General features: G+C 47.3%; 1 protein-coding gene across 2 annotated transcripts in view; it reads right to left on the bottom strand.

The window, feature by feature from the left end:
• Nucleotides 1–19,025, bottom strand: part of SYNDIG1 (synapse differentiation inducing 1) — an 80,565-nt gene extending 61,540 nt beyond the window's left edge. For both annotated transcript variants that reach the window (XM_074926647.1, XM_074926655.1), the window contains exons 1-2: nt 18,572–19,025; nt 4,834–5,403 (exon numbers count right to left, since the gene is read on the bottom strand). In XM_074926647.1, coding sequence (XP_074782748.1) covers nt 4,834–5,313 — 480 coding nt within the window. In that variant the 5' untranslated portion in view covers nt 5,314–5,403; nt 18,572–19,025. The remainder of the gene's footprint in view (nt 1–4,833; nt 5,404–18,571) is intronic.
• Between the last annotated feature and the right edge of the window lie 1,333 nt (nt 19,026–20,358).

Raw genomic sequence — 20,358 nt, 5'->3', positions numbered from 1 at the left:
AGAAGCATGCAAGATCTGCCTCAGATGTCATCTGTGCTACAGCCTCCCACATCTGCACCAAACTGTCTCTCTGCCCACACTCCAGAGCTCTCTGGAAGGGAACCCCACCATGCTAGCTCCCCAAGGGGGTGTCCAAACATGCCTTCTTGACACCTATTTCCTGTGGAGTCTGAGGACACAGCACCTCAGGTCTTATCAGTGCAATGCAGGACTATCCAAGCCTGTGCTAGCTGGAAGCATTGAGAGAAAAAACATGTGGTGGGGCTCGACACACATAAACCCTTCCAGGGCCTTCTTTTCACGCTGCAGAAGAGACGCAGCCAGGAGGGGCTTGGGAACACTGAGAAGAGAGGTTAGATAGAACAGGACAGCTTAGGATCCACCTTCTGTCTCTACATTTCTATGCTCAAGTCCAGGGGATGAGTTTCACAGCAGCATCCAGCAATTTGTAGGGGAAAATAAGAAGGAAGGTTTAGCTTGAAAGCACTACATTTCCTTTCTTCTTTCACTCCTCAGAACATTCTATTTATTTCATTTTCAGAGATTGCTTTAGATATTGCTGGGAAAAAGTTTTAAGAGAGAGCTCAGATGCATTCTTTTATGCGACACATGAATAATTCAATTTGCTGTCATCAATAGCTTGGATTTTTCTAAATAAGCCATCTATCTAGGGGTTAGGAGGAAAACTAGCAGGAGTGTAATATGACAAATGACGTTTCTGTATGAAAGGTGGCACTGCATTTACAGATGAACTCTAACAGGAGGGTATTTCAGCTAGCAACTCATGTAATATTTCACTGCCGCCACATTTGACAAGTTGTCTGTCCATTAGTTGTGGCGTAAAGAACTCATAAGATATTTATAAGCATACCAGAGAGACCTAAATAGGGAAGCACTTGATTTCAGGGATAGGCACCGAAGAGAGAAGTTTAAAGCTTTGACAGAATGTGAAGCCTTCTGCTTTCATGCCTGGTAATTGCCAGAGCAAAGTGGGGCTGTATATGCTAATGAGAGCTGTTTCAGAAATGTTTTTCCCTCCAGACAATTATGATTTTTGTAGGCAGTCTGAATAACATTACATCAGGACCTAAGAAACACTGCTAGTAAAAAAAAAAAAATCAGTCAGTTAAACATGGCCACATTGTTGCAGCAGTGTGCAGGACCCTTGCTTAGGATGTCTCCTGCTCCTCTGCTACATCTCCCAGGTTCTTCAGAGTCACTGGGCTTGGGGATGGAAGAAGGTTCCTCCTTCTAAGCAAGTTGTCAGAGACATTCCTGAGCAGGATAGACCCCTCCTGAAGGGCGTGACAGGTAACACGGCAGTAACCCCTGCAGCCTGTCTGGGTCAGCTCTTCAAATGAAAACCAAATTGTTATCAGTGAAATTCGCCAGGTTTATTTCAGAAACTTCCTCTGCGGTGAAGTTTTCTGCAAGAGAACAACCACCTTTCTGGTTACCAACTCTTCAAAAACAAAACTCTGGCAGAAACACACTGACCAGTAGTAAAACTATTTTCTGCATGTGTCCATGGACTCCTGCAAGTATTACATGGAGGGGATCACTACAAAGAAATGAGTTAGATTTTTCTGCATTTCTAAGAAACTAAACACCCAATCCTGAAAACCCCTAGGCAGGCACTCTGCAATAAGACAGGCAGTGCTAGAGAGATGTGGGGGAAGAGAAAAACTCACAACCCCAAGGCTGTTCTGTTTCCCAGAAGGCATTTTACTGAGATGCCTGAGTTGGGAATCCACTTGCCTTACCCTAACATGTGGAGAACAGGTGGTAACCCTCCATTTTCAAGACACAACATCTCTTCTGCACAAAGATCCCTTCTTTCTAATGTTTGCAAAAAGGGGATATTTTTAGAATTTTCTCCCAGAAAGAAGTGCCAAAGCATGTATATTACAACAAAAAACCCTTACAAGAACTGAGCCTTCATCTGCTCTTACATTAAGCAGCTCCATCCCTTGAGCAGCTGCAGCATGACAGTCAATGTGGCAAGATGCTCAGCAACATGCTGTGCATCCTTGATGGCAGAATCAAATTCTTCAAGGCCCTCACAGTAGGTAAGCAAAACCTTGCACCTCTGCACCCTCTCTCGTTGCTCTCCTTTTAACTTCTGCTCCTAGTCCTGGTACTAAAGCTTCTCACTCCACTTCAGGTCTATTAGTAACTTTAAAAAGCATTTGCTTCTTGTCAGTAACTGGTGGGAAAAAAAAAAAGTTTTCTAGTGTGCCAGACTTACGCTGTGTGATTCAGGTGCGCTTCTTCTCATTTGGACAGATAAGCAAATTTTTATGTAGTTAACAATCTGGCATGGTTCATTCCCATACTCAGTGGCTGCTGTCCTCAAATACTTTTCTTCTACTATTGAAGTCTCAACACGTGAAGCTACATCTCTAATGAACCTCTGTACTAGCCAAGTCCAGGAGGCCCTCATGCATCTGGCCACATAGATACACATAGGAACCAGAAAAGCACAACACAGCAGTCAACTTTTTTTCTGGTTTTGTGTTTTTAAATGCTTTTTTCCTCTCCTCCCCATCTTTCTGCACAGCTGCAGAATTTGGACCTTCCTGGGATGAAAGTTACTCCCCATCCTGAGAGCCCTCGTGCTGAGTGCAGCTGCTCAGCAGGTTGGTCATTTGGGTCTGGTTCACGGAGAAGTGTGAAAACTGCAGCACTGCACGGGGTTGGCCAAGTAGCACAGCAATGGAGGCTGATACTGGGCCAGAAACAGAGACTTCTAGCAGTTCTAGCAATGCACATGTTTCCAACCATTCAGGTCCTTCCCCAGAGCTTGCTTCATTTTCTCCTCCCTCGCTCCACTCTTATGGTGGAGGAGAAAACCTGATACAGAAGAGGGGAAGACGCATGCCTGCGTACTTTGTGAATGTCATCCTCTTCTGAGCGCTTTGCATGTGCAGGTCAGGATGGCTGTCCATACACCTCTCAGTTTATTAGCACAGTGACATCCCAAGTGAGGCTGGGAATCTGCAATGCCAGATGCAGCACACCCATTTAAGAAGGGACACGTGTGACCTCAGGAGTCTACAGTCCAGAGAAATAGGTCAGAAAGATGGAGGACCCATGGAAAATGATGCACACACTGTCACAGCATGGCACCAAAATTTGTAAAAGGCTCTCTCCTTTCTCCTCTTTAGATCTGGGAAAGGGAAGGATGAAGCCGCTTTCCTCAGCCCTTGTTTTGCAACTGGTTTTCTAGAAACAAATATTCTTTATGAAAAGCTGATAAGCTCCTACAGTACCACTTCAAAGATACACTCAGATCGAGGGTCCTACATTGCAAAGGCACCTTAAAAATCCCACCAAGAAAAGGGAAAATATTTTTGGTATAAAATGGTGTTTTCTTGTTCTGCTTATACTCTCAGTCTTTTTTAGCCTATTTTCCAACAATTGGCTAAAAAAGGTCTTGCTGGATTTGGATTGACAAAAGGGAGACTTTTTTTTTTTTTTCCTGCCTAAATGTCAGGCCAGATGTGTCAATAACACCATTAAGCAATTACTTGCCTGCTGCAGTCACTTGCATCACTACTACATGAGAAAAACTAGGGCAAAAAGGCAGCAGCTAGGGATTTTGTTTTGATTAAGCAAACGAGACTTCCCACAGCCAATTTTGAAATGCTGTAGAAGGGTGTGATTTGAGCTAACACCCTCACATGCCTCAGAGAGAAACGTTTTGTCTCCCTGTGGAGCCACTGAATACTGTGTTACTGGCACACACTGGGAAAAACACCTCTCTGTTCCTACCTTATCAATACAGAGAAAAAAGAGAATAAAAGAGAAGTCAGGCTGTTGTTGGGTTGCCCCTGTGCTGATCACAGGGTGAAACACTGGTATTACAGGAGGTGAAAATAGAAGTTTTAGGAGTTGTTATGTCTCGGTGGAGAAAATTCCTGCAACAGAGAAACATGAGCAAACAGTCTCTCAATCTCGGCTTGGACATTTGAATTGAAGCTATGGCTTTGCTCCAGACAGCCAAGTGGTCTTTCCTAGGTTAGGAGTCTCTGACCAATGCCTGAGAAAGTTTTGGGATCTGCAGCATTATGCATGCCCTCCACTCCCACACACACTGGCAAACACAAATCTGCGCCACGCTTGGGCAGCTGGTTTCAGCCAAAACCAAAAAGATTTTTTAAAGTAAAAAATGCATCATTTAAGAAAGAATGAAGTTGATTTCCACAGTCTGCCCCATTTGGAGAACAAAATGCATCTTACTTTACTGTGAGCAATCAATGAATCACAGGAACCTAAAAGAAAACATTGCATTTGGGATGTAATGAAGTGTTTCACTCCATCAGAAAAAAAATCTTTTATTTCAGAGACATGGGATTCATTGCAGCTTGAAATCCAGAGACTTCTGATTTTGTGTTCGTTCAGAGACAGAAATGCTTTATGTTTGAGCCAGTATGCAGAACAATCTGCTTCGTGCCCAGCTCAAGTCAGAAGAAAGTAAGAAGAAAGCTGGTCTGCTGAGTAAGACAAGCTCCATGTACATGGACAAATGTTCCTGGCCCCGACCCTACACAGCATTTTAGCACACGGGTCTTCTTCAGTTTCTGACCAGCATATTCAGAGGCAGGAAGGAAACGCTGATCTCTGTCAGGGCCAGTGGGAATTTTGCCATTAGTCTCCACAGAGTTGGGACTTTACCTAGCAAATAAAAATAAGCAATTGCTCACTGTCCTGGCTGGACAAGAGGGTGATACAGCTGATGCCAAGCAGACCAGCTCTTGGAAGCTGTATACTTAACCCTAAATATGCCCTCCTCCCCTCAGCCTTCCCCCCATAGCCCAAATGACATCTGACCTCTAGCTCCTGGAAATCCTCCTCTTCCTCCACATCATAGGAGAGGGTGTGAATCTTGATGTCATCCGCTGAGAGATCGATGAACTTGCTGTCCGGGTACTCCAGGCTGTCTTTGGTGGGAGAGCGATCCTCGATGAAGGTAGTTTCACAGCACTCTGACCCAATGCTCTCGCCCCATGAGCGCAGCACATTCTCCGAGTAGAGGATGATGTTGGGCCGGTAGTGAGACTCCACCGTCTGCTGCAGCATGTTGGGGTCCAGGAGCTGCTGCACAGGGTCATTCCTGCCATTTTCCAGGCAGCTCGGAGAGGAAAGACTGCCTGCTCGGTGGCTCTGGTACTGGGGGGTCGGGTACACAGAGACCAGACCATCTCGGCTCTCTGCCACCAAGTTCCTTGTATTAATTAAACCATTCCTTTTCCCGGCTTCAGCAATCTTATTATGCATTATCACGCTGTTCTGCTCAACTAAGCCATCCATACTGGGAGGTGTCTGAAGGAGTGGGACAGGTGGTCTTTATTTTGTTGTACCTTAGAGACACATCACACTGGGGCAGTAGCTCCCATTTTCCTGATGAAGAAAGGGAACAGATAACAAGGTGAGGACAAAGGCAATGAATAACATATCAAGGCACCCAAATCAGCCTGCCATTGGTATCACCTCACAAGGACATATAGCCCCACATATGCAGACACCCTGCCCTAGCTCTCCAAATATATCCCCACTTGGAGAGGCAAAACAAACCCACCCCAAATCCATGGGGTGAACAGGAGCGGATGACAATGTGTGGTGACAGAGGACTTCCTGAGATGTCTTGGTAATGGCAGACACCATCAGAGAAGGGCTATGATGCCTCCTCCATCTTCCCACCGGTACACCACTGTCATTCTGGGGACAACGTCCCTTTCCTTTCAACACTCTTGGTAAGAGGTGTGTGTGTGGGGAAACAAAGATAGAAGATAAAAGAACCATTTTCAGTTCTCAGAAAACTGCAATTGAGAAGGGCAGGTAGCTGGTGTGTTCAGCTGTCAGTCTATGCAGCCACCCTTCACCCTTGGCAAGTGCTCTGCTACCCTTCAAAAACCCAGCTGAAGGAAAAGAAGTAGGGAAGTGCTCTTCAAATCAACTGAGAAAACACTACCTGAAGGCGAGATCAGATCTGATCCAGAGGAATTAAAACTCCTCTGGACAGGGTCTTGAATCCCCTGTGTTGCTCTGGATGCCCTACTTCTTCCAATGCCTCTGAGGCTGCTCCAGGACAACAGATTGAAGGGCTACGATGGGGTTTATCAGCATGGCCATCCCCATCCAGATTGACCTGGAAGACTTGGAGGCACAGCGCTTGAGCCCCAGGAGCTGGCTGTCTCCTTCTGTGCAGGAACAACAGCTGTCCTCTGCCTCACCAGAGCACCAGCCTGGTTCTGTTTCGTGTGCTTTGCACTAGGATATGCGAAATCAAGGGATAGTTCAGAAGGCTGAAAGTACCTTTTTTCCAGCCCGAACACCTTCTCACCTGGACACCAGTTTTGCTCCAGTGCAATCAAAGGAAAATGCTTTTTGAAATACGGATGTAACTGCCACAACAACGAGCTCAGGGTTTTGTTTCTGGGCCTGACCATAGCAATCACAAAAATGCTCTTGGCTTCAAAGAGCTACATATATTAAATCCTCTAAGGACAAATTCTTAAGGTAGGATTACCTATCCCCAGTGTGCTGCCTGAAGGAAAACAAGAATACACATACAAACATACATACATACATATTATTTTTAGTTGATGCTTTCTCTCTATTTCACCTTTTATATCAGAGATCCTCCAACAGACCAATGGCTAGTAAAAGCCTAATTTTATTCCCTCTAAATAACACCAGACTGCAGTCTCCCTTTTGGCTTGCAAGAGGTACTTTAAACCATTGTAAGAGCTGGTCTTCTGTTCTTACACTACAAATGAAGCAAGAAACTTGTTTAACATACAAGAGAGCTTAACAAAGTATGCTGCAATGTCTTCATTCACAGCACTTAGTCTAGCACATATAAACCCCATTTTACTGTGTTGTCAAACAGTTGAGTGCTTGTCCTCTGCGAACTGGCAGGAAGCTACACAAGTGAAAATACACCACAGTGGGATCCCATGGAATTTACACTACATGGCTCTCAGTCCCAAATCTGAGGAACCCGCTGGCAAAATTAAACTAATTTGCAGATTAGCTTAGAAGTTTGGACTCAGTTTCACAAAAGGATTAGTTCCAAAGCCCTCAATCTCTTTGCAGCAGGTAAGAGTGAGAGCAGGTGACCTGCCTTTCCAAGGAAAACCCATTTCCATATGCAACCATGCCTGTGCTAAATGAACAGAGGACCATGCCCTCCTCCCGCTCCCGGTGGGGTAACAGCAGCCTGTGCCAGCACAGATGTACTGGTGTGAGGTGGAGCTGCTTTTGGAGAAAGCAAGCGACATTCAGCAAAGGAGAGTGGGAGGCAGGCCAACATGTTGACATTTGCCTCAGGACTGGTGCTTGCAGAACAACCATCTTTCATCCACCTCTCCCCACGAGCGCTGGCAACCTGCAAGACATCCTGTGGGCTGCTAAGCTGTCACAGTTTCACTGTTTAGGAGGCTTCAGAGGCTGGGTGGGACCCAGTCACAACCTCAGTTGAGGAACACCCAGGTTGGGTGGGGCCACCTGCCTAGGAGACCATTCTGCTGTGTCTCCAACAGCCTGACCACAAACGTTCCCCTTCTTCCTCCTGCCCCTCCTAAAGAAACAAAATGAAAGTGCATCACCACAGGCAGAAGCTGAGAAAAACTCATCAATTGAAGAGTAAGTTGTCGGGAGATTTTGCTCAGTTCCCATTGAGCTGGCTTGAAAAATGTGCAAGGCTCCCTGACATGTGAACCAACCATAAATTTCACTGAAGCCAGAGACTTCACCCAAAACTGTAAACCATCTCGCACCCATTCTTAGCCCTGCTGTTTGTCCCAACAAACTGAAATGGTCAGCAGAAATATGCCACAGATGTAGTAGAAATTGGAAAAAGATGCACAAATCAAGCAGGTTCCCTCCCAGAAAAATGGATGAAGAGGTCAGTAGCTGGTCACCGCATCAATGGCTGCAGCAAAGCTTGGGTCAGGCCTTGCAACTCAATGCCATCACATAATTTCAACAAATGGGTATTGTCTGGCTTTAGCAGCTCTCAGGAAAATGCCACTTCAAGGCAGCTTTATTGCGTGCTTCCAAGCTACGCTGTCAGATTCCCTTCATGTTGTCTCTGTACTTGCCTATCCAAATAAGGTTTGGCTCTGGAAACACAGGTCTCACTCCAGGCATTCCTCTGACAGCTGTACTGTCTTCACGGAAAATGCTCACTTTGAATGGGTGCAAGAGAGGCTCTACAGGCACAGTGACACCAGACGTAGCTGCTATGCAGACTGGTACATGTTCCTCATGCAGCTTTAGGTGGTCATCTTGAAAGGGATGGATTATGAGGAAGGGTCACTCCCATCTCTTCAAAGTTCACTTTCATGGAAACACTCCAAAGTAATGAGAAATGAAAATCATCCTTCAGTTCTTCTCACGCTTCTCAGCAACAAGAGCAGAAAAGTAAGCAGAGGCCACAGGGGAAAATGCTTTAGTATGCCTAAATGACCTGAGACCCAGGAGCACTTGAGAACATCATTGGAATGTCAGTGTTACCAGGAGTCGGGACTGTCCCACACCATCCCTTGCTCCTCAGTGTCCACCAGTTTATGTGATGAAGGAGCCAAGTCCTTCTGGCTGATTAAAAGGAGGCCAGAGACTCAACATCATCTCAAAATGTGATTGGGCTCCAAAGCATTTGGAGTGCTGACAGATAACATTCTGCAAAAGACATAAACCAGGACTGCTCACAATGGCTTTGGTACGCTATGGCTGATATCTCTACCATCCCAAGAACTGGGAACAACTACGTTACAGGCTCAAGCATCATCCCTAATCACCCACACCAGTAAAGTATTGTCACACCTCATAGCCTGGCTTCAGCCTGTACCCTCTTCCAGACAATACCTACTCTGCAGTGAATAAGTGCCTTGCATGCTCCTGAGAAGCCCAAATGAGAAAATCACCTTTTTTTGGCAGGTAAGAGTTTGGCAGACGTACACAGTCGATGTTGGACCATTCAACCTATGGGTGACAGGATGAATCCTGGCAAGCCTCACCCACTAGACAGGAAGGAGACTGTGGTGTTGCTCAGTCCTACCATGGATCTAAGCATCTATCTGTGCAGTGCCTACCTGCTGTGCATTTAAACCAGCATTGTAAACCAGTCTTGAAGATTCTGAGTAACACTTTCCCCTTGGGATGTGGGAAGGGGGGAAGAAAACATCCAAAATGAGGCAAGGGCAAGACAGGGAACATCCTTCCCACACAGAACTCCTCCTGTAATAGGGTTAATGCATTGCTCAAGGCATCCTCTCCAGAGTTCCACACAGCAGTGCAACTCACATGCCTTGGGGAAGGTCATCAGAGAGGGACACGGATGGCAGCATGCAATCAAGGAAAACTGTTTAACCCTAGAGTCATTTCAATCCACAGCTGGCTGGCTACCTTACCAGAGCCTGTCCCAATGTTCTCGGCCTTGCTTAACGATAAGGAGCTGGCAAGACTCTCATGCCTTTTTATTATAATATCTTAACAGAAAATAAAATTAATAATAATGATAAGGTGGCATTGATTTTTCTTTTCTGGGTGAAATTCCTGAGTGGCTGGCCATTAGGTTTAAATCAATAGCACCTTGATTGCCAGTGCATTTTGATGCATAGCTGAAACAAGGTCAATTGCTGTCTAGGGAAACTGAGAAACAGTTGAGGTTCCCAGAGATTCTTCATCAATAAAAAGGCAGGATTAAGAGCACTGTCAGCCAGAAATGAAATTTCATGTCCTCATGGATAAAAGTGAACCTCCCCTGGGCTTTTCTCTTCCCAACCACTGGCTGAAGGGAGTTAAATCAGATTTCTAAGGCCTTTGTAATGTGCTGCTACATTGGAGTTGGTGGGAGAATTAGACTCAAAGGCTGGACTTCATTTCACCTACTGTAGACACTCGAGGATGTTTCTTGGGAGAAATTAACTGCAATTATGCAAGGTGCACAGGACCAGTGGGCTCAGTCTCCCTTTGGAGTAACAATACCCCTGTAAAATACAGAGGAGACCCTCTCAGTTTAATACTAACCTTCAGATGAGTGAAGCAGGTGAAGTAAGTCTCCCAGGGTTCAGATGTAGGAGCAATGGACAGCGGTGTGTGCCCAAGAGTGATGCTTAGGGGCAAAAGCAGCAAATACTTATGCAATGGCTCAGAGCCTGTATCCTGCCTGCAAGGACAGCTTGGAAGTGGATTCATTCACCATCCTTTCATTAAGAGCTTTCACTGACCAGACCTGGGCCAGGCTCACATGTCTGCGACTCACAGGCAGGTCCTAAAATTAAGACTGCCCCAGTTTCCAGGTCAAACCGCAGCCCAGAGGATCCTGGACGGCAGCATGACTGAGCAGATAACCTCTGATAGACTACCTGAGACAACTGCAGGATGCCTTCTCTGCAGGGAGCCAACACTCAAAGCAAAAAAGAGCCACTCTCATTACCTAGGACCGCAGCGAGGTTTCAGAATGATGCTGACAGGAAAATGAAACTCATCAGAGCCCTTTAAATAACAGAGCTGTTCAACCTGCTCCAAGATGCAGAGTTAATTTAACTGGTTTGATTCAGGTTTCATTTGTCTTGGCACAGTTTGAATTTCTCCCCACAAATCACTCACTGGTACTCAGGCTGACCAGAAATAATTCTACATTTTCAGACTTGAGGCTGGAACCAGAAGGGAAAACCAAGCTCAAGCTATTGACAAATAGTAGATCAAACTTCAATCTAATTTTTACCTTGGGGATTAAGACATTTTTACCCAGGTCTCTGGTATTAGAGTGAAGCCATTAACTATTATACCCTTTATTCTTTCCAAATTCTTGCATTTCTTTTTTTCTCTTTCTTATTAAAATAATAAGCTGCAACTAGTGCCAAGATATTTAGTCTGCAATGCTGTGGCTTATTAAGCTATCACTTACGTTACAGCAGAGCCCAGCTATGGTAGCTGCAATGAGAGCTACGCTCCGCTGGGTGTTCCGCAGACTCCTGCTATGATGACAGTGGCTGACAAACTAATTAAGCAAAGGGTGTGAGACAGAGAAATGCAAGCTGTAGAGAGGGCAAGGAGAGAACAGCTAAACGCTGTGCCCTGGGCTCTTGCAAATAAGGAACAGAAGCCAGGTCTACTACTGCCGACCATCCCAAAACTCCTTTGCTCTTCTGTGACTCAGCAGGATGCTGTTGTTCTCCAGCCTCCATGGGGGTCTCCCCTTTGCACAGCTCTAGCACACCCTCAGGGTGTTTCAGCCTTCTGGAGACCCCTGCCAGCCAAAACTCCTGTGTGAAGAAGCAATTCAGTTACCTCTGAAACACCAGACTACAGCTGAAAAGCCCCAGCCCTTTCCTCACAACAGGTCAGCAAGACATTCACGCAAGCAGACCAGAGATCACAAGCCCAAAGGGCCTGGTTTATTGGCAGGAAAACTCAGAGATTAAGTCAAGCCATGGAGAGGCTGAAGGCAGAATGCCCAACAGCTATCAGGCTTATGGCTGTATCTGCTGCCATTCCCTGCAGATCTTGCAGAGCATAAGCCAGGAGAAAGGGCTCAAAGAGCTCATGTGCCTCAGCATGGAGGTCTTGGATAGAAGGAGAAATCTTCTCCCCATGAAGACAGTCAAGCATTGGAAAAGGTTGTGCAGGGAGGTTGTGCAGTCTTCATCCTCAGAGGTTTTTAACACCCAACTGGATGAAGCTCAGAGCAATCTGCTGTGACCCCATAGTTGACCCTGCTTTGAGCATGAGATTGGACTAGAGACCTCCTGAGGTTCCTTCAACTTGAGTTACCCTATGATCCAAATCTCTCTGCTTCTAACAGATTCCCACCTGTCTCCCATGCTCCCAACAAGATATTCACTGCTCCCACATCCTTCTGCCAACCCCTCAATGACTATAAACCTAATGCCAGCATGGCAAGAAGGGACAACAGCCACCCCTTGCAGGGCTGTGCCACCAGCAGAAACAGATGCAGCCTCATGACTACCAGATTGAACAAAGTGCTGCTGGGTTTGATACTGGTTCCTACACTGCCAGCACACAGAAGGCAGAGGGGAGAAAGCTGCCTGGAAAAGCAGGCAAGCCAAATGGTGAGAGATGCAGCCTGGTGAAAGAGAGGTGGTGGAGGCTGATTGTGACAAGTTTGGAGGCTGCAGATTTCCTGGTGCAAGCTTTCAGGTATGAGGGAGTTTTTAATGCATAATGCAGTAGGCTTCAACATGGTTTAAGGTATTTCAAACATGAAGAAATTGCAACAACACATATGGACCTTTTGTTTGAGAGAAATCACAGGCAATGTATGGATCTGGAGAGCTAATTACAAAGTGAAATGCTTAAGGAAAGGAAGGAAAAAGCCTTTCCCACTTGTATTTTCCTTTGATTTAGCTGGACTCATTAAAATAGGTTTTGTTTTAAGGGAATGCTGCTATTTCAGCAGCTGAAATTCCTTTTGACCTATTAAGTAAACTACAGGGAGTTTCATAATGCAATGCAACTAACTCGCACTGGGAAAATTAGGAATGCATGCTTTAGTGATAGCTAAATGTTTAATTGCTAACAGTGGAAACAGAAGACCTTCATGATATTTTAGTATAACCAATATGCAGCAAATCCACTGTGAGACATGGGCCTGGCCTGGCCTGAAAAGGAGGGATTCAAAATACAGTGAAACGCCCAAGGTCACATCAGACATGGTAGCAGAGCTGAAAATAAAATCCAGGTCTCTTGATTGCCTGTCCAGAGGTATATTTAAATGTGGAAACAATTAACATATGCATATTAGATCTGCCTGAATAACTGATTGCTTGATTCAGTAGCTGAACCAAAGAACGGGGCGGGGGGGGGGGGGGGGCGGGGGGGGGGGAGAAAGGAGGAACTACCTTGTGTTGACCTAAAACATAAAATGTTAGCCCTGCAACAAAATATTTCCTTCTGAGCAGATGGAAGCATCTTGCCTGAGCCAAAATGAAATGTGATGTTTCATCTATTTATTTTTAATTGAACGAACAGGCTTTTAGTTCAATTTGCCTCAATTTGCCTCCAGTAAAAAAAAATTACACATTCAGGCTTTCCTAGCAATCCTCCTTCCCAACTAATTTTGACAGCCTCAACTATTTATTGAGTTCAGTCCAAATTCACAACTTTTTTCATTTGACAACAAAACTGCACCTTCCAGCTAATAAATAACTGACCTGAATTACAGCACCTGGCCGTAATGTAAATAACCCTGCCTGTTGTGGAAGGCAGCAGTATAAAACCACCTTGCCATCTGCACAACCTACAGCAATTACTTTGCAAAGTTAAACCAGTCAAAAGTCAGGCTCCGTGCCTTTTTAAGTGAGAAATTCATTTCACCAATGCAATTGGGGAGAGCCTGGTGTTGGAAAGCTATTATCAGCTACCTAACTGCATCTGGACACATGAATGCTATGCATCAGCCTTGACCAAGTGGCCGGTGAGCTCAGTGCGAACCTATAAAACAGCTGGATCCTGACCTAACTGCATCTCCACATGAGCAAAGCCTTTTGTGCACAACCCCAACACAGGCTTCTGTCATGCCTTCTCCTTCTTTCCTGGCTGCAAATATATACCCTCTGCTCCGAGCCTGGCTACCAGTAGCAGGCACAGCAAAGGATGCCTTCACAGCAGCTTGTATCACCGGGGCCTTTTGCAGCACTGCTGTTCAGAGGGCCTCTAATACCACAGAGTAGGACCATTTGAGAACCCCAAACGTATCCAGCCTCATCATAACCCTCTGAGCCCCCTGCCCCCCATTTCAAACGGGGGAGATTGAGTCATGAGGAGTGATTCTTTCTTTAGAAGACGTATCTCTTCCAGCAGAAGGCTAAGCTGACATTTCTTCTCCCTCCATCCATCCCGAAAAACTGTTCTGTAAAACTCTCCAATTATGTCCAGCACAATAAAACTAACATTCATACATACTAAACAGAAAGACACATAACGAAATAGCTCAGGTCACTACCTTCAGCAGTGTGGTCAGGCTGAAGGATCCATTTGCCAACTCAAAGAGCAGAAGATTGTGCTGCCTTTCACCTTCGAAGCAAGTGAATACAGCTGTTCTCTGGGGTGTATAATTGCATCCTTAATTGTTCAGAGTGCCCTCACTGAGAAAAACTTCTTGCAAAGTGAGTCCTACAACTCTCTTACATAGAGTGGAGAGCACTCTTATGCTCTGCCCAAGAGCTGCTCCAGCTTCTGGGGAAAACTTGACTCAAACCCACATTTACCATGCCGAGTTTGGGGCCAGAACTACTGCTCTTGTGGATTTAACCATGACTCATATTTTGCAGAGTGAAAACTTCTGCACAGCTGAACTGCTTGCTTTGCTGCCTGTTTATAGACAAGCCGCATTCTCAGGTGAAAAGATACAATGCTTCAGTCTTCTTCGTCGCTATGCCAGAGAGTCTGGATAGTTTCTGAGTGTCAATCTAGATTTAAAGGTCTGGGAAGAACTAGGTTACCACAAAAAACCTCTGCCTTGTGTTACAACAGAATTCAAATTCTCCACCTTAGAAGCTACCTGATGCTCTGCCCTGTAGAAACCTGCAGCAAAGCAAAGTCCCTGCCGCACACAACAGAGCATCTAAATGAACACTGAGAGGCTCATCCAGGAATATCAACATCACAGCATCACCTGGCCCTCTTGGTCTGCCTGCATGCTAACTCCAGTGCCTCCCTTCAACCTAAAACCCCTGTTTAACTGTGCTTGTCACCAGGCTGGCCGACAGACAGTAACACCCAGATGTGGCTCCAGGACTGGCCCTACTAACTCCCTCAAGTCTCATTCCTGATGAGCAGCCAAGCCCCCACAGAACCTGGTTCTTGTGTACACCCTGCTCATCTGGCTCTACTCCTGTTTCCACATTGCCTGCAGGAAGAAAAGCAGGACAAGACACCTGCCTCACAAGTGGTCTGTGTGTAACACAACAGCGCTATGCTTGAGGCTAGCATCTGAGCTATTCCTGAAGCAGGAATGATAAATAAAGAGAGGACAGCCTGGTGGTGCAGATTTAGTGCAAAATGAAGGTTTCCGTACCATCTGCCCCAAGCAAAGCACCCCAGGGTTGTAAGTCACTTTGTTAGAAAAACACTTCTGTGATACTGTAAAATTGCTAGTGCCAGTTCATCAAGGCGAGGATGATTAGATTAAGCAGCCACTGCTGGGGCAATAAAATCAGCCTTGCTTCATCAGGCTCTAGAAGAATTGCAGAGCCAGGAATGCGCTGTGGGACAAAAGCTTTACAGAACAAGTGATTTAGACATAGTGATACTGGTAGCTGGAGGCACGCAGAGCGGGCAAAACACTGAAAGGTAGCATCGGTGGGTGTACATTGACCTTTACAGACCTTTCTTAACCCCATACTCACCCTTCCCTGCAGAAATCAGAGCTGAAATGAATAATGGGGCCCATCAGACTTGGGGCATTGCCAGAGCCTGAAGAAAAATCCTATAACCTCTTCCCTCTGGGAGGAAAAGGAACATCAGACCTCAGAGATTTCTGTATGAGAGGCAGAGGCATTTGGCTGGCAGCACATAGACTCAACATTGCCTCCGTGATCTCGCAAGCCACATGCAGTGGGGAGAAGGGAGATGATTTTGTTGCAGAGAGCACCAGATGAGGAGCTGGAAGGTGGGTGGATGGCGTGGGGCGCCATGCACTGGGAGAGGACTGGATCAGCCACTGCCTGTAGCAGGCAGATCCTGCAGGAGATGTCCTGAAGAAGCACGCTGAGTACATCTGTCCTGCAGGACCTAACATCTGGCTGGATGTCTCGTGGGGCCTAGGATGGGCAGGTCCCCCCTCAAGGAGATGAATCTGATTTTGCTATGATTGTCTTCCAAGCAAATTATCCATTTGCAAGCACCATTTCAGAGATCTTCATTCTCCCTGGGGATTTTTAAGGGGTCTGAGCACTCAATCAAAGCCCATAAACCCCATTAAACCTCTGCTCAAATTATGCCAACTTGATATGAACAGTCAATTCTTCTGGTGCCTCAGTGAATGAAAGTCTTAGAGCTTAAGGACAGAAATACTTTACAGCATGGATTTGGGTGGATGGTTAATGAGGGAACTTCACACATTCAGGTTTTATATAGATACATATACACAGGTACACATGTACAGGGATGACACGTATAAAACTTAAGAGTGCTGAAGGCACGCATGGGCTCGTACTTCTCACGTACTGCACCATCATTTTAAAACGCAGTCTTTGCTGGTGTAATGAAAATAACTAGAGCTTGCCACTCTTCCGATATTATGACAGCAAATTCAAAGCACAAAATCTTTTGATCCTTAGGTGCTACAAGTTGGACCAGTTCCACCTGAATCCTCAGGGTCACAGACATTTACAACTGAAGAGAAGCATTTTGCTGTGATCTCATTCCTTCAAAGTAGCTTCCAAGTTTTACTAGAGAAAGAGTATTCAGAAACATTTGATCTTATAGCCAGAGGATGTGTATTCAGACAGGAGCAGATACACACACACACACACACACAGACACTATTCACATTTGAATTCACATCTGTCAAACTGAACACAGAGTATTTTCCTCCTGTTTGAACCTCTGCAATTCTTCTCCATTTTTTCCTAATGGCACTGTACAAACAATAACCTGTAAAAGTCAAGTCTGCAAAGTGACGAAAACAAAATTTGGAAGTCCCATATGTGATCTGCAATTTTAATAACCACATAGGCAGTATTCAAAACTCTCTGGGACAGAAGCATTTATAGCTGTCTGCAGATATGAATTTACAGTAGAAAGACGAAGAACTTTAACCCACTATGTTGCATCTTTTCTTTAATACTATCCTCAGAAGCAAAAGCATTTTAAACCCAGAAATCAATCTTCATCAAGTTAAATGTATTGTGGTGGTGCCTATATACACTAATGCTGCATTACATCTGCATTTGTATAACGAAGAGCCTTCCTGCGCGTTTGAGATTTATTCTAGAGCGTTATGGCACTAGTGGCGTGAGATGTCTGTGTGCCCACTTAATAAAAGGAAACTTCATTTAATTCCTACAAATGCATTTATCCTATATACATGCTGGCATAACCCGTAGTTACCAAACTGCCAATAAAATGTCACCTTGGCCAGTAAAACCGTAAGTGGCTTATTCTTTGGAGTGAGGTAGTTTGAAACTAATATGGAGAGCATCTAAATGCAGCTACTTTGAAAACGATAGCTCATTAACTATAATTAAGAGCAAGTCATTTAAATACATGAATGTAGAAAAGTGCATTCTCTGCTCTGACTGCATTTTATAAAACACAATAATCCCCCTGAAAGTACCAGTTAACTCATCTTCTCGGGTTTAAGAATATCAAAGCATCTTTTAATTGTTGTTAATGCTCTGTTTACGAGGGATTAATGTCTAATTATTTGTGATTTGAATATTTAATCTCCCTGGAAAGTTTAGATCTTTTCCTGGCTTCTTTCTCTCATTACACACAGAGGCTGTAGCTTCCCCTCCAGTTATTTTGAAGACACAGTTCAACAGATTGCTCTCCAGAGCAACTCCTGCCACTAGGTAGCTCCATGTTCTAATGGGGGGACAAAACCCACTGCCGCCGCCAGCCCCTTGCACCTCTCCTCCTGCAGCGCACTCTGGAGTGTCGAGCGCTAGCGGTCCTGCTCCAGGAAGGCTGGTGCTCCTGCAGTGCCAATTCCAGAAAGGTCTCAATGCATTTACCAGTCTCTTCCTACTGAAGGGATCCTTGACCCCTTGAGGGATGCTGTAGTGACACCTGACCCAGCAGGACTGGGCAGGCATGGGGGACTTACCCAAGGTCACCCCTCTCCGCCACTGAATAGCAGGGGCCACTCCTGCCTCCTCGCCTAAACCATCCCTCTCCCCAACTTAGCCGTCACTGCCCGCAAACTAAAGGATGGGAAGGAAAACAAATTCAGTCCGGCGCCTCTTGAGCAGGATGGTGAGGGGAGAGGGCAGCTGTGGCTGCAAGGAGCCCAGACTCCCTGCCGCCTGCCCCCCGGCTCAGAATCTGCCGCGGAGCCTGCCCAGGGCCGCGCACCCCCGGACAGCCCCTCTGCCCCTTCCCGGGGCTGCACGGACTGGCAGGGTGGCCAGGCGCTGGGAAGAAAAGATGCTCTGCCACGGTGAGCTGGAGGGGATTCCTCCTGCGGAAGGAAGGGAAGGGAAAAGGAGAAACCCTGCACAGTTCCCTTCCAGCGTCCCCAACCCAGATCTTGCCAGGGCACTGGGAAAGCCCGATCCCTCCCCTGACCCTCGCCAGGAGCGCCGTTCAAGACCGGGCATGCCAACTGCGGCTCTCAGCAGGGCACCGGGGAACACGGCTGCGGGCGGCCCCCCCGCGCCTCGCCGGGGCGGGTTCCCTGCCGCCCCGGCCCGGGGGCGGCCCCACGTCCCGGGGCTCCCCCCCGAGAGCCGCCGCCGCCGCGGCTGCGGGAGCCGCGCTGCCCCCCGCCCCCGCTCCGTGCCCGGCGGCCCCGCTCCGGAGGATGGGGGGCGGAATGTGCTGCATCGCTCCCCGGAGGGCAGGGCAGGGGATGGGGGGGGCTGTCACTTACCTCCCTGCAAGGTGACCCGCGGCGCGATGCTCCCGCCGGGGGCGGCAGGAGGGGCGGCGGGTGCTCCCGGGCCGGCGGCGGCTCAGCGCCCGGGCGCGGAGACCGGCAGCATCCCGGCAGCGGGGGACCGGGGCCGGGGCCGGGGCCGGGGCCGGGGCTGAGGCTGGGGCCGGGGTCCGGGCAAAGCAAGCGGCCGGCGGGGCTGCGCCGCCTGCACCGCCTGGCTGCACTGTGCGCTCAACTCGCGGGGAGGAGGAGGAAGAAGAGGAGGAGGGAGAGAGAGCGAGAGGGAGGGAGGCAGGCGGAGGGAGGCAGGAGAACCAGCCCTGCGTGGCAGCGCGGCCAACTTTCCTCCTGCAGCGGGAGCAGTCTCACATCTCCTGGTGTGCTCCCCCCCGCTCCGAGGAGGGTACGGCACGGCCAAATCCTCCCAGATCTGCCCCCCATCGCCTCCTCCTCCTCCCAGGGCCTTCCTCCCCGCCGGGCGGTCTCTGCTGCTCCCCAGCCGCCGGAGCCCGGCGCCCCTCCAGGGGCAGCGGCTCCTCCCGGCCGCCTCGCAGGCTGCCCCCCGCGCCGTGCCTTGCCGCAGGGGCGCCCCGGTGCCGCTCCCCAGCCGCACACGGCACCTGCGAGCACGGAGCCTGGGGCGCCAGCTCCCCGAGGTGAGGGGGAAGCTCCAGCAGGTCCGGAGAACTTTATTTGTGTGGTGTATTTTTTAGCTTAGTGACGAGCGCTCCGGGCTGCATGCTGCAGCATTGAGGGGGTGTTCCCTGCTTTCCTAATAACTACATAAAAGGGGTAAGCAGGGCTCATTCATTCCTCTTCCCATCCCCAGCAGGCCTGCTAGCCAACTCATTTGCCTAAAAGCTGCTCTGTCGCCACTTCTTTCTAGATGCTTCAACATCCATGGCTCAAAATGCTGTCAGAAGATCACATGCCCGGTTTAGATCACTGCTTTCCTTTCCCGCTGCAGGGAGAGAGAGAGACGAGGCCTTAGAGCCCTGGTGCATTTTTGTTGCCTCCACCTCTCTCCCTGGGTTAAGGCTGTTTTCTCTCCCTGCTTGCTGATTACTTGTTATTCATGCTCCCAAAATAACCCATGCCAAATCTTTGCTGGAGGAGAATGTTCAGATTTAAAACACACATTAACTAACTTGAGCCTGTCTTGAGGATTTTCAGCAGGAAATCCCTCCAGCCCCATTTTCCCCTCTTTCACAACATTTTAGTTCTCTTCCAAACTCTAACTTTGTTTACAGTGTTTTCTAGCAGTAGTCACAGAAGATTTTTCTCTCCATCTAAATATCTGGTCCCTTGTTCATTTCTGTCTGGCTCTGGACTTCACGGAGGTTTTGTGTCTTACAGAAAACAGTTTCTTCCTTAATGTAATAGGCACTGGGAGAGAATAAATACATAATTAGCAGAAAAAATAGCCCCAAATTATGATCACCCTGATTCTCCAAAGTGCTTTTAACTTCTTTCTTGGGAATAGAAGCCCGTAAACCACATTCATTATGACTTTACTGAGTAAGACTTTTAGGAAAAAGATTGTCTTTCTGTTCTGCTTGTACAGGAACAAAACTGTAGGGGGGCTGGCTTGCAACCAAATGGCTTCTAGCTGCTGCAGTGCAAATTCTTCTCGCCAGGCATTACTGCTACTGATTGGAGAGATCAGCTGGCTTGGATGGATGGTGAATTCCTGGCAAAATACAGTTCCTCAGTGAACACAAGTATTTGTGAAATGGGAGGAAATGTGGCAAGATTTCCAAATGGATTTGTTGGTTTTTCCT

The sequence above is a fragment of the Athene noctua genome, chromosome 1, assembly GCF_965140245.1.
Source record: "Athene noctua chromosome 1, bAthNoc1.hap1.1, whole genome shotgun sequence".
NCBI lineage: Eukaryota > Metazoa > Chordata > Aves > Strigiformes > Strigidae > Athene > Athene noctua.
The sequence above is the reverse complement of the archived record's forward strand: the minus strand, read 5'-3'. Positions and strand labels throughout refer to the sequence as shown.